The sequence below is a fragment of the Cimex lectularius genome, unplaced genomic scaffold (assembly GCF_000648675.2).
Source record: "Cimex lectularius strain Harlan isolate CLEC.00 unplaced genomic scaffold, Clec_2.1 scaffold98, whole genome shotgun sequence".
Classification (NCBI taxonomy): Eukaryota; Metazoa; Arthropoda; class Insecta; order Hemiptera; family Cimicidae; genus Cimex; species Cimex lectularius.
In genome coordinates, this window is record NW_019392897.1 from 233441 (window position 1) to 245986 (window position 12546).

General features: G+C 32.0%; 3 protein-coding genes across 3 annotated transcripts; 1 reads left to right on the plus strand and 2 right to left on the minus strand.

Moving 5' to 3' along the window:
* Nucleotides 1-93: 93 nt before the first annotated feature.
* Nucleotides 94-7868, minus strand: LOC106664220 (39S ribosomal protein L16, mitochondrial). The gene is made up of 6 exons (XM_014389713.2): nucleotides 7740-7868; nucleotides 4644-4712; nucleotides 4415-4572; nucleotides 4221-4352; nucleotides 506-616; nucleotides 94-419 (listed from the first exon to the last, which is right to left on the minus strand). The coding sequence occupies exons 1-6, from the start codon at nucleotides 7780-7782 to the stop codon at nucleotides 204-206; spliced, it is 729 nt and encodes a 242-aa protein (XP_014245199.1). The 5' UTR covers nucleotides 7783-7868; the 3' UTR covers nucleotides 94-203.
* A 24-nt stretch (nucleotides 7869-7892) lies between these two features.
* LOC106664222 (transmembrane protein 17-like) lies at nucleotides 7893-10028 on the plus strand. The gene is made up of 5 exons (XM_014389715.2): nucleotides 7893-7972; nucleotides 8034-8159; nucleotides 9431-9534; nucleotides 9595-9708; nucleotides 9769-10028. Exons 2-5 carry the CDS (start codon nucleotides 8066-8068, stop codon nucleotides 10015-10017), a joined length of 561 nt encoding a protein of 186 aa, XP_014245201.1. The 5' UTR covers nucleotides 7893-7972; nucleotides 8034-8065; the 3' UTR covers nucleotides 10018-10028.
* A 5-nt stretch (nucleotides 10029-10033) lies between these two features.
* Nucleotides 10034-11224, minus strand: LOC106664221. Its single transcript, XM_014389714.2, has 5 exons — nucleotides 10932-11224; nucleotides 10817-10872; nucleotides 10645-10760; nucleotides 10423-10573; nucleotides 10034-10371 (listed from the first exon to the last, which is right to left on the minus strand). The coding sequence occupies exons 1-5, from the start codon at nucleotides 11062-11064 to the stop codon at nucleotides 10207-10209; spliced, it is 621 nt and encodes a 206-aa protein (XP_014245200.1). The 5' UTR covers nucleotides 11065-11224; the 3' UTR covers nucleotides 10034-10206.
* Between the last annotated feature and the right edge of the window lie 1322 nt (nucleotides 11225-12546).

Consider the following 12546-nt stretch of genomic DNA (forward strand, 5'->3'; position numbering starts at 1 on the left):
AACAGATAAATGTTTTTAGTCGACTTATTGTCTATGTACAGTGAGTATACAGCTGTGAGATAAATACATGTTTTTATACTGCACTGTAGCATATATATTTACTCATTTTTATTTATTTCAATCCAACCTGGGCAATAGAATAAATGTAATCATTCATTTTTTCAACAAAATATACAAATATTTACATAAATAAAAATCACTTTTTATACATATTTGCCAAAATGGAAATGATCAATTCTTTTAATCCAAGAGTGGCAGTTTCCGATGTTGTTTTTAATCAAGTACTCAAATGTGTATGGATTTATGTTTTCCTCTTCTTGCTTCTTCTCGAGTAGTTTTCTTTCTTCTAGCATTTCATGGGAAAGGGCTATTGCTTTGAATGGCAAATTTGCAGCGACCACACCCAAGAATCCTTTCACCTTAGGGAAAACATTAAAAGAAATAACTTTTTAAAAAATAGCACGATAACAAAAACTACAAGTTGAACAAAGTAATAAGCAATTACTTCATCAAATTCACATTTTCCTGAGAGCTCAATTATAACTCTTCCAGCTTTGACAGGAGTCACATAGTGATCGATGGAGCCTTTTCCACCTCCCATTCTCTGTCCCTGCCCCTAAATTAAAACAATAAGTGTTAGTTGAGGGCTGAGAGATGATGAACCACCAAACCCTTTTGTCGTCCCATCATCAATGGTTTGTTCCACCATCATCAACAGTTGGTAAAGCATATAAGCAGACAAAACACCAACTCCTTCCAACTACTACATGAAGGCAAAACAATTTCCTCCTTATCAGACACTTTGGTTCAGGAAAAATTATGTCATTCTATCTATATACTTCATAAATTGCTTAGTTGTATTGTGCAAAATGCCAAAACACATTAGAGAGACCAGACCAGTGAGAATTAGATTAGTAATATTGAAGATCGTAAAATGTATTTATGTTATTTAAGATTTTTGTTTTAATATTTATATACTTATGTACTAAAGATTAATACAGGGTGAATTGCTACTCGTGCTACAAACTTCTCCAGTAGATTCTTGACCCTAAAATGAACAAAAAAGTTCATATTGTCCATGGTCCGATTCTCAACCATTTCAGAGTAATTTCGCTTTTTATCGATTTTGAAAGATATCACGTCCTGGCGTCGGAAAATCGTGATATCTTTTAATCTAAACATTTCTCTTAAAATCTATAAGCACCGTTGAAATCCCCGTTAATTTTTAGAGAGAATCAAAATCATAATTCCATTGAAATTTTTTAATTTAATTTAATGCCCATTTAGTATGTAATGCTTAAGAAGTTTACAAACAGCTAGAAGGTCAAGGAAGAAAGACCCAAACGTTTTGCCACCTTCATCTTCTTATTGAAAAATTAACGGGGATTTCAACGGTGCTTATAGATTTTAAGAGAAATGTTTAGATTAAAAGATATCACGATTTTCCGACGCCAGGACGTGATATCTTTCAAAATCGATAAAAAGCGAAATTACTCTGAAATGGTTGAGAATCGGACCATGGTCAATATGAACTTTTTTGTTCATTTTAGGGTCAAGAATCTACTGGTGAAGTTTGTAGCACGAGTAGCAAGTCACTCTCAAACATTAGCAATCCTTGAACCACCATTTTTTCTCTTTTTGTCATCAACATCTTGGTCTCACAACCACTAAATAAGAAAATGACGAGTGCGTTGGAAGCGTTATTAAATCAGGTAGTTTTCCTCAAATTTGCTGCCTTCTGAGACTAAAATTAGAAACTCTGGATTACTTTATACACTTTCCGATTTACACAATTTTCCACTCTTTTTGTAGTTCTGGCTGAAATAAAACACAAAAAATTAGCCCAAACATTTTGCCACCGTCATCTTCTTATTGAAAAATTAACGGGAATTTCAACGGTGCTATTAGATTTTCAGAGAAATGTTTAGATTAAAAGATATCACGATTTTCCGACGCCAGGACGTGATATCTTTCAAAATCGATAAAAAGCGAAATTACTCTGAAATGGTTGAGAATCGGACCATGGACAATATGAACTTTTTTGTTCATTTTAGGGTCAAGAATCTACTGGAGAAGTTTGTAGCACGAGTAGCAATTCACCCTGTATATACCATATTGATATTGAGCATATAAAGATAACTCAACTAACATTTTATTAACGACTTTGAATTAGGATTTATAAAGGCTCAAATCCGCACATATACGTATTTATTAATTATTACTATTATTATTAATAAATTACTACAAATAAATTAGCTTCATTTATTTATTCATTAAGCGAAATAATATTAATACAAGTGCATAAATATAACAGAAAATAAACAAGGCAGATAGCGGCGTAGAGTGGCCTGACTTGAAGCAAATCTCTAAATATTTGTAATCATCTTTATCATCCTCAAAGCCTAATGTTTTTATTATTTTTATTTTATTTTAATTGCCTCATGTCCTATTAGCCAAGAACAGAGTATTGGATGTATAATATTTTATTTATTAGGGGAGAAGTGTAGTGTGAAAAAAAGGCCAGGGGTGCTCCCCCGTGTGCTGGATGTTCATGAATGTTCTAATCTGGGTCGACTAGCATTTCAAAATCATATTGATACTGTCACCATATCCTGATGAAAGTATGCAAAGCACATAAATAAAAATGTTTGCTGAACAACACACAACCCACACAGGATTTTAAGTCATATATCTGTTAATAATGCCCCGTAATATGGGCCAAAGCGTTTTTGTAAAAACAACAGAGAGATTTGCGCCACATTCTGCTCTCGACATGGGCAGTGCTATTGCATGAATACATTTTTTGCGAAGCTCACTCCTCAGGGTTCAACAAACAAAACCATCTTGTATTGACCAGCAAGTTTGCCATGTCCAAACTAATGAGGTAATAATAATAATTTAAAAAAAATAAATAAATAACCATCATTAATCATTTTTAAAATTCAATAATACTAATCCATATATCTTTAGCAGTGATAATTAACTGTATTAATTATTTTAATTAATTATACTCTTTATCTAAGGTCTTGATCGAGATGAAATTTTGAAAAAATTCAAAAACATTCAAAACATTAACATTCAAATCCTGTTCATGCCACTAACTTTTTCAACTCGACCAATACCTTAAATAAAAAGTATAATTAATTAAAATTAAACAATATTTTGGTCAGAAGAAGCTCATTTATTTATTTTTTATCCCTTCAAGTCTTTTGTTCTTGTTGGACATTGTTTTTATAATACTTTAGTCAATTTTTAACCATTCGTCCATTACACTATATTATTATTATTAATTTTATTAATCTTTTTCACAGCATATATATATTTATTTAATGGTTTTCAACTTTTGTTCCATTTTTGCCATAAAATTTGGTTTTATCTAATTAATTTGACCCAATATTTCAGCAAACTACTGTAACATGTTTAACAATGCTGTGAAAAAGATTAATAAAATTAATAATAATAAATTATTCCTCCAATGTGGTGTGCTTTTTGTCTATGGAAATACAATTTGTTTTTAAATTTCATGTTATCTTTTTTTTCTATGTATACTCTGACATTCCAACAGCACTAAATATATACAATTTACATTCATGTGTGAATTTTTTTTCTCAAGAGGTTGGATCAAGTTAACTACTAACAAAACACAGTTTTGTATTTTTTGCTTTACAGATAAAAGGCTTTCTGCGAGCTTTTGGATGGAATCAGATTACTCACAGTTTAGTGAAACTTCTGTCTTGTATTATACATATTAAAACAATGTAATTAAGTTTTGTGAAATTGTATATGTATAATTTTCATTTGAGCAAAATAGCTGTATTAAATTATTGGCCATGTATAACTTGAGCAAAGTCACACCATGTAAGGCGTAAAATATTGAGTGAAAATAATTTCTGATTTGCAGCAAAAATATTATCAATTTTATAGGTGAGAACCTGGCTCAATATAATGGGTCAAAGGCTTCACAAGGGCAAGACATTTGACCAAAACTTTCAGACCACAAAAAAAAAAGAAAAAAAGTCAATGCACCTATTGAACTCCTATAGAAAAAAATTAACAAACCAAAGTTTCATGTTGAGATCTGGGGGAAGCAGGCTTGAAAAATAACACACAAACCCACCACTGAAGATGGCAAAATGCTGAAATGTGTGGCAGACCAAAGTAGTCCAGGATGATCAGACATGGACCAAACTACCAATTAAAGTTTATTAATATATACGTGCCTTTTTTGTAACTGGCTGCCATGGTGCATCGATTCTCCACTGCGTAAACATCCTACTTGTGTCCATTTTCCTACCAATTGTCAACCGTATCATTTCAAAATGGCCAAACTTCAATCTTCCACCGCCCAAGGCCTGGAAAAAAAAACTTTGAAAAGTCAAAAACCAATGAGACTCTAGCAGCTCTAGAAACAAACCACTATGCCATATTGTTGGTGGATAAACGAGTTGTGTATCTCCTCAGGGCCACGCATAAACCTCAAATTCTTCGTCATCTTTGGCATCTTCACATTCCCGTAAGGCTGAGGCACTTTTTCCATGTATTTAGGCTTTCCCTTCTCGGGTATCACAATATCTTTACCACATTACATAAAAATAATATATTAACAATTTAATTATTAAAATAGAAAACAGTGAAATATTTACTGTCATAATTTTTTGGAGGAGAAAAGTATTTGATCCCTCGAATAAACTGTGTTGAATAAATTCTAGGTCCTAAAAAAATAAATAAATAAAAGCAACCTTTGCGATTTCTTAAGTAAAATAGGGTGCTGAATATGACCAGCATTGCAACACTGAATATAAATATTTCAATTAATTATACTTTTTATCCAAGGTCTTGGTTGAGATGAAGAAGTTAGTGTCACGAGAAGGATTCGAACCCTTGACCTTTGGCAGCAGAGTATTGAGCCGAAGTTAGTAGGTTCAAATCCCGCTTGGGACCTTTTTCATCTTAACCTGCAACCTTTCCAATTTTTGCTCTTTTTGTTGTATTTTCAAATATCGTATCGGGATTCGATTGTCAGCGTCCTATGAAGAAGCCAGGAGCTGTTAGTGAAGTAAGTACTTTTGTCAATTTTTATATAAATCCATATATGTATTTAGTAGTCATAATTGACTTATTGATAATTTTAATTAGCTTCTACTGACCATAGTATTGTCTAATTTCAATTATTTATACTTTTTAAGGCCTTGGTTGAGAAGGAAAAGCTAGTGTCGCAAGCAGGATTCAAACCCACGCCCTTCGGCTCAATACGCTACATGATAGAAACATTGTCTGAGGATACTGTAGGAGAGGGATAACTACAGTATCCATAATAATCCATGTATGTTTAGAAGTCATAACTGAATGCATTAATTTTTTTAATTAATTACACATTTTATCTAAGGTCGTGATTGACATGAAAAAGCTAGTGTCACAAGTGGGATTTGAACCCATGACCTTCGGCTCAACACGCTGCTGGCCTTACTACTGAGCCAAAGATTTTTTTTATATTTTTTTTTTATTGACCTTATGATCTTGCATATTAGCCATGGTACGAATTCTTGTGTGTTCAAGTTCAAATTGGGGGTTATCGGGAAAAAAGGGCCAGAGGCGACGGTGGGAATCGAACCCACGACCGCGGCGTGAGAGTCTCTCATGCTAACCACCAAAGATCATGGATTCGAATTTTGCTCGTAACACTAGCTTTTTCATCTCAATCAAGACCTTAGATTAAAAAAAGTATAATTAATTAAAATAATTAATACGGACAATTATGGTTACTAAACATGGACTGAATATAATGCTATTGTCTGTAAACTGAAATGATGGATGTGATAGACGTTGGAATGCTTTGTAGTCCCTTAAAAATTTATCCTGAAGTACATATCGCTAGATAAGACATTCCACTTTCCTTAATTACATCTCAAAGACGCCTCGGCATACTTTCTACCAGTCGGGAAATGTCTCTTTACTGGAGGCTAAGACCCTGATGTTATGCAGTTGAGGGTACGATTGTACTATGTGAGCGACATGTGGACGGGCATTATCGTGCATTAGAATGTCGCTGGTTTCGAGGATAGGCAATGCACGATGTTCCAAAATTTCATCCACATAGCGAGTGACCTTCAAAGACACTCCACAAACAACAACCGACTCTGGGCGACTCTCCATTGAAATTCCCGCCCACACCTTCACTGAGCTATGTTGAAAAGGTCAGCTCTGGGAAAAATAACAAACTTCGAACCTTTCATTTCTTCTTCTCCACACACTTTCATTCCCATCTGGAGATAGAGCAAATCTGCAAATCACTGTAAAAAGTACATCAGTCAATCGCCCAAAGACAAATGGCTGTGTTCTCGAGCAAATGCGAGTAGTGCAACTCAGTGTGTTTTGGTCAATTCTGGTCCTCTTACAGGGCGAAAAGCCATTAATCCGTACTGATTAAATCTTCGAGCAGTGCGTTCAGAAATTTGGACATCTCAAACTTCCTGGAGTTGATAACGCTCGTACAACTGTAAGGTGCCAGTTTCTCAAAATTCTCTAAGTTAAAAAACTGTCATCCTGCTGTTCTGGGCATTCAGAACCAGGCCTTCTGTGATACAACTCAGTTACTCTAAAATGTCTAAAATGGCTTCTCACAGTGCTTCATAGGGAACTCCGATGGCAATACCTGATGGAACATCCATCACCAGTAAGTGCCACACCAGTCACAACATCCTCAGCACTAACTAGCATTTTTAAGTTTAAAAACTGAAATTAAGAAAACAAAGATGAAAACTAAGTTTATTGCCTCAGAATTCAAAACAGACTGAATAAACATTTTAAATTTCATAAAAAGTAAACATTGAAAAATCATGTGTGGTGGTTAGTGACCGTTAGTCAATGATTATTCGGAGATTGCGAGATGCGGTCTGGTGTGACATAGGTTTTAGAAAAATTTGGCTTTCCTTTCCCTAATTATCCCCGTCTATAATCCTGAAAAGATAATCAGGACGAACCATTACCCACGTTTTTTCCCATTGTCGGCTCCTTTCACCTCAAAGAAGCCGACTCCTCATATAAAAATGACTTCCTTCCCTACCCCTTCAAAATCCAATGTATATAAACGTATCAATATCTCACTGGCACTCTCAACACGACACACAAGAATACACAATTATGCAAAAAACAAACACTTTGAGTGAGTACAAATGCTTTGATTGATTGTAAAAAAATTTTTTGCATTGTATAAATTCATTTTTTTCAACATCCTACATGTATTTGTAAAATTTAAACAATGTTTGTAAATCCCAGGCCCTGAAGATGATCTCAATAAAGATCAAAACGTTGGCACGATAAAGAAAATGTTTTTCTAAAACCTACGTCACACCAGACCACATCTCTCGATCTTTGAATCGTGTTTTAGATTGAGGATTAAGTGTGTTTACCTCTAATTGATATTCCCAATTTAAAACATAACTTTATTAATAAAAACAATGAGACAAATTAAGGCAGAATTTTCTTTTATCTAGGAAATGAAAAAAAAATCAGTTGGGTGGAATTTTTTGCCTTGTATATTGTGGAAATCAAAATTTGGAGTGACAGCTTATTTGTCTTTTTTGATCAGTTTGTATCATAGCACGAGACTTTGGTTTAATATGTGGACCTTAACATAGCAGCCTGTCTAGTCCATGTACATCATCAGGGGTAAAAAAATATCAGCCATATAATTCATAGATTAATGTTCTAACAAAATAATATTTCAATAAACTGGATACCTGATTTTGCTATATATTTACAGATTGGAGAAGCAGATGCCATTTTTTATTCTTATTTTTTATTTTTACAAATTAAAGTAGGTTCTTTCCTGAGTAAGTAGAAGTGTAGAACCTCCCCAGATTGATAAATCCTCTACACATAACTGACATCTACAGAAACTTTAGGACATTATCACCTTGACGACCAATTTGAAAGTTGCCACAACAATTCAACAACAAGAATAAAGATTTAGGTTTTAAATTTGATCATTAAATAAATTATATTCGCCTTAATGTATTAATAGAAAGATTTAGGTTTTAAATTGTTGTTTATTTATTGTTGACCAATGTGGAGGGAACGAGTCACGTCTGTCTCAGAACATATTTTCCCAGGGCTTTCTATTTACAAAAACGTCGAACATGAAAACTGGAGAAAACTGGGTAACATTTATTTTATTTTTCGAAAAAGAAATATACTTTTATAAAGCTTGAAATAGTAATATTGTTTCAAAAAGTAATGTATTTAAAAATAGGTATGTACATACAAACAAAAAATTGTTAAATTTATTTTTTAAAAATGGCTATGGATGTCACAATGAATTATTAATAAATAGATTTTACAGTAAAATGATCCTGGATTTACCATAAAATAAATTTAGATGCCATACAATAATATTTATGATAAAGCAAACATAGACTTTGCGAGAAGATAAACATGTATTTCAACCTAAAAAAAACAAAACAGCGAATTTAATTTAAAAAATAAATATGAATATTATTTTAAATTAATTATAAAATTTGCAATGAAGTTGTAGGGTTTAGTTTGAAAAAACGATATAAATTTAGGGGACTACAGTGGCTGAGTGGTGAGAGCATCCAACTTGGTTTCAATCCTGGCAAATCTCATGGAATTTTAATTGAGAATAGCATGGCAGGAATTACTTCAGTTAATTTTCTTTACAATATGGATTTCACAATAATTATTAACAAGGGTTTTACGATCAAATAATTTGTGTACATACTTTGTTTAAATTTTGTTAGAATAATGCCAAATTTCTATGAAGTTCAGTTGGTGTACTAATTGTTAAATTAAAATGTGGCATTGCCTTATTTGTACTGACCCCTAAGCGATTTCGTTGTTGTCATATTTATGCTTAAGCGCCCATGTTTGAAAGACTTGTTTTGTGTTCTTACACTAGTTTAAAATTATAATTATTATTTTACAAGGGTATTTCAACTACGAGGTTATTTGAACCTCGGGGTGTTGGTATTTTTGAAAAAGCCCATTTGTATGCAAGGCCATTGGATTCGAACCCGGGACCTTTACCTTACAGTAATGAGCGCCATGTCCACCATAAACCATTGCGGCCACTGATTATATTATTTGTATAATTGTTTAAATACAAAGTACTGAATGATTGAAATGGCAGTCATTTTTTACAAGTCTTTTTAGGGTTTATGACCCATAATGGTTATGATTATACCCAGGTGTATTAGCAATTTAACTAGAAGTTTGCTGTACAACATACAGCTTCTGTATTATTCTTTCTTATCTATAAATTTGTCGAGGTACATAGCTCGAGTATAGAATTTAATAAAATTAGCAAGTTCATCCTATTATTTTCAGGTTTGGCTAATACTCAGTTTGCCTCGTAACAAAACAATTTTATGTTTAAAGTGGTTTTCTAAAAAATAAAAAAATCCTTTTTCAGGATCAGAAGTCTTGTCTCATTTTCCGTTGCAGATAACTCTTTATTTTAATGTTATATTCTTCCCCTTTTGGGTGATTGTCATGTTGGCAATGTTGCCTTTAAAGGTAAGGAAAACTGTAAAACAGATAAAATCAACAAAGATGTCAGTATACTTCTTTTTACAGTACAGCAAATTAAGTGGCCTATTCCAGTTCTTACTTGTGCTTACGTTGGCGTCCAGCATTGTCATTGAATTTGTTAGACTTTACATGGGATTCATAGGAAATCTAAAAGAAAAAGTAAGCTATTTTGTTTGATCGATTATGAGAATATTTATTTATTTATTTATTTTTTTTCAGATTCCAGAGATCGCAAGTTTTTGGCTTATATCAGTTCTTCTTCAGACACCGCTGCAGTTTTTTCTCCTTCTCTGCTTTAAACTGAATCCATCAATACTAGAAACGATAATGCAGTGCATAATGTGCATTTTTCTTATCACTCAACTTATATTCGGGTTTTTAGCATTGAGAAGGTCAGCTAAACAGTCAGCCAAAGCTTTTCATCTTTCGAACTTCCAGTACATTGATACGATGGCCGAATACAAATGATTTTTTCTTTACACTTGTTTGATTCCTTATAACTTTGAAAGTTTGTTGACTGTATGCAAGAATTCTATGACAATTCTTAGAATAAACATCTTAAGTTAAAATCAAGAGTTTTCACCCAAAGAAAAATAAAAGGTAATGTTAAAAATATCATATGGATTGTAAATATAAAAAAAGTAATTGTGTTTTGATTCAATTTATATCTAATTCAAGTGAGTTGTTTAAGTGGGATAAAAATTTCTTCAATGTCCCTTCAAAGCTAGCTATCCTGAAAAAGACACTTTCCACAGTTTCCTTTACATTGTCCTTGAGGGCTTCGACTACTTTCAATGTCGGTGGAGAGTGTGTTAAAAGAGACTGAAATTAGGCAGGTCAGTTTAATTTGAGAAAATTGGATTCATTTTATACCTCGAATATCTGTTGGTCCAACCATGAGTGGTAACTACGGAGGTGGTAAATATATGCCATCCGTATTAATGGTGCGAGGGATCCCGTTAAATAACCATGTTTTCTCGCATGTAACATGAGACATAATGTAGTCTGAAAGCATCTCAGGCATCTCAAAAAAATATACATTTCTTTTTAAATTTATTTTAAAGGTGATCATATATCGTTGTAAACAATGTATACCTATTAATCCATAAGACAGCTTCAGTCAATTTCTTTGCGCCAGTTGTATTAGCATAACACAAGAGGCCTTTTAAATCATCAAACAAACCTGCAGATTCATGGCTTGATTGTAAAACCTGGAATTTAGATCCATTTTGATTATAATTAAATTTTGCATTAACTTATTACCAACATTAATGTCCTGCTTCAATTCGTATACCAATGACTTGAACGATGGACCAAATACGTCTATAAATTTATGGAATATTTAATTTTTCAAGAAATTTTCAATTATAAAGGTGAAATACTTAATAGAGGTATGATTTGCTCAACAATATCGATGAATTCAATTACAGAAATTGTATATCCATTTTGCTGAGAAATAAATCTGTCTATAGTTCCTAGATTGTATTGTCTATATGGAAAGGTGTTCAGCTCCATCAGAAATTCAAACACAAAAAATTTAAATTTTAAACATTTCCGAAATTGATTAATTATTATAAGGAAGCAGTTTTTGTTGATTTGATCATCTGAGAATTTTACAATTCCTGCATTTTTTCAAAATCAATTGTTTAATTTTTTGCATTATTTATCGCATGTTTATTTGTTAAAAAATAGCTATTCAAACTGAATTCATTTAAATAAAATATGTAACTAAATTTTAAAAAAAGTTTAGAATGTATTTTACACACAAGTTGTAAACTTATTTTATTGTTTATTATATTTGAATAAAATTATTATTTTAATGTAGTTTTTTTGTACATATATTTTATGACTAATTACTTTATAATATATAATATTTATTACAAGACTTGTAAAAAGCGTTTTTATTATAATAATTACACCTATATTAGAAAATACTTTAGGCTTAAATTCAGGGCCACTGAGATTCGAACCCGGAACCCTTACAGTGTTCAGTTGCGTTAGACATTGCTATTGGCACCCCTTCTCTAACACTGCTATTATTATTATTATCTTAATTACTATGCAAACCCAGAGTATAGTTAGGAAAGATTAATTCAATAATTTGTCATCAACCATGCAAAACAATAATATACACGAACCCTCTGGATCAAGTTAAGTTCTTTAAGAAAAAAACAAAGCAGTTGTTACTGAATTCAATCTATTTTCAGTTACCTTTAGGACTGAGTCGGTCTTCGAGGAAATTTGAGATCACCTGTAAAACTTAAATATGCCAATATGTAGACCTGTTTCAGATTGTTTTGCCCTGATCATGACCTTAAATGTGTCAAAAGCTTCACAGTAACAACTGAATTTGCTTTTTTCTTCAAAACCATAAGAATTCGTGATTGAAAAAGTGGTCGATATTTCTAACATTGAAAAAAAAAAAAAAATGTTTGATGCAATATATAAAGTTAGAAGAATACTGGACATTATAGTTAATTGATATAATAAAAAAGTTAATTACATTTTGTAAAGTAACTTAAAAAAAGTAAATGTAAAGCAATTTACAATGTAATTAAATTTAAGTAAAATAAAGGTAATAACTAAAATAGAAAACAGATAATTTACATGTAAGGAATTTTAGAATTAAGAATTTCAAGGTGCCAATGTCAGTGATTATCGAGCTCCCAGTGCATGTTCAAAAAAATGTTAAAACTAATTAGGCCTTTATTAGATAAAACTTTGTTTAAATATAGAATATTATTGCTGAAAAGTTACTACTGCTTACACATGAAATTCAATATGTTTAACAATACTAAGACATTTTAATTAATTAAACTTTTTATCTAAGGTCTTGGTTGAGATGAAAAACTAGTGTCATGAGCAGGATTTGAACCCACAACCTTTGGCTGCTGAAGGTCGCGGGTTCAAATCCCTCTTGTTTCACTAGCTTTTCATTTCAACCAAGACCTTAAATTAAAAGTATAATTAATTAAAATAATTAATATAGTCAATTAT

What these genes read in the sequence shown, in the direction of transcription:
- LOC106664220 (XM_014389713.2), bottom strand. Translation starts at nt 7,782, where the DNA reads ATGGCATCTGCTTCTCCAATCTGTAAATATATAGCAAAATCAG. An exon ending in ACCAACAATATGGCATAGTG is followed by an intron (nt 4,353 to 4,414) that starts GTTTGTTTCTAG and finishes TTTTTTTTCCAG; the next exon opens with GCCTTGGGCGGTGGAAGATT. An exon ending in GGCAGCCAGTTACAAAAAAG is followed by an intron (nt 617 to 4,220) that starts GCACGTATATAT and finishes GTTTTAATTTAG; the next exon opens with GGGCAGGGACAGAGAATGGG.
- LOC106664222 (XM_014389715.2), top strand. Translation starts at nt 8,066, where the DNA reads ATGTGGAGGGAACGAGTCACGTCTGTCTCAGAACATATTTTCCCAGGG. An exon ending in TGAAAACTGGAGAAAACTGG is followed by an intron (nt 8,160 to 9,430) that starts GTAACATTTATT and finishes ATCCTTTTTCAG; the next exon opens with GATCAGAAGTCTTGTCTCAT. An exon ending in TAGGAAATCTAAAAGAAAAA is followed by an intron (nt 9,709 to 9,768) that starts GTAAGCTATTTT and finishes ATTTTTTTTCAG; the next exon opens with ATTCCAGAGATCGCAAGTTT.
- LOC106664221 (XM_014389714.2), bottom strand. Translation starts at nt 11,064, where the DNA reads ATGGAGCTGAACACCTTTCCATATAGACAATACAATCTAGGAACTATA. An exon ending in GCAAATCATACCTCTATTAA is followed by an intron (nt 10,873 to 10,931) that starts GTATTTCACCTT and finishes ATAAATTTATAG; the next exon opens with ACGTATTTGGTCCATCGTTC. An exon ending in TGGACCAACAGATATTCGAG is followed by an intron (nt 10,372 to 10,422) that starts GTATAAAATGAA and finishes GCCTAATTTCAG; the next exon opens with TCTCTTTTAACACACTCTCC.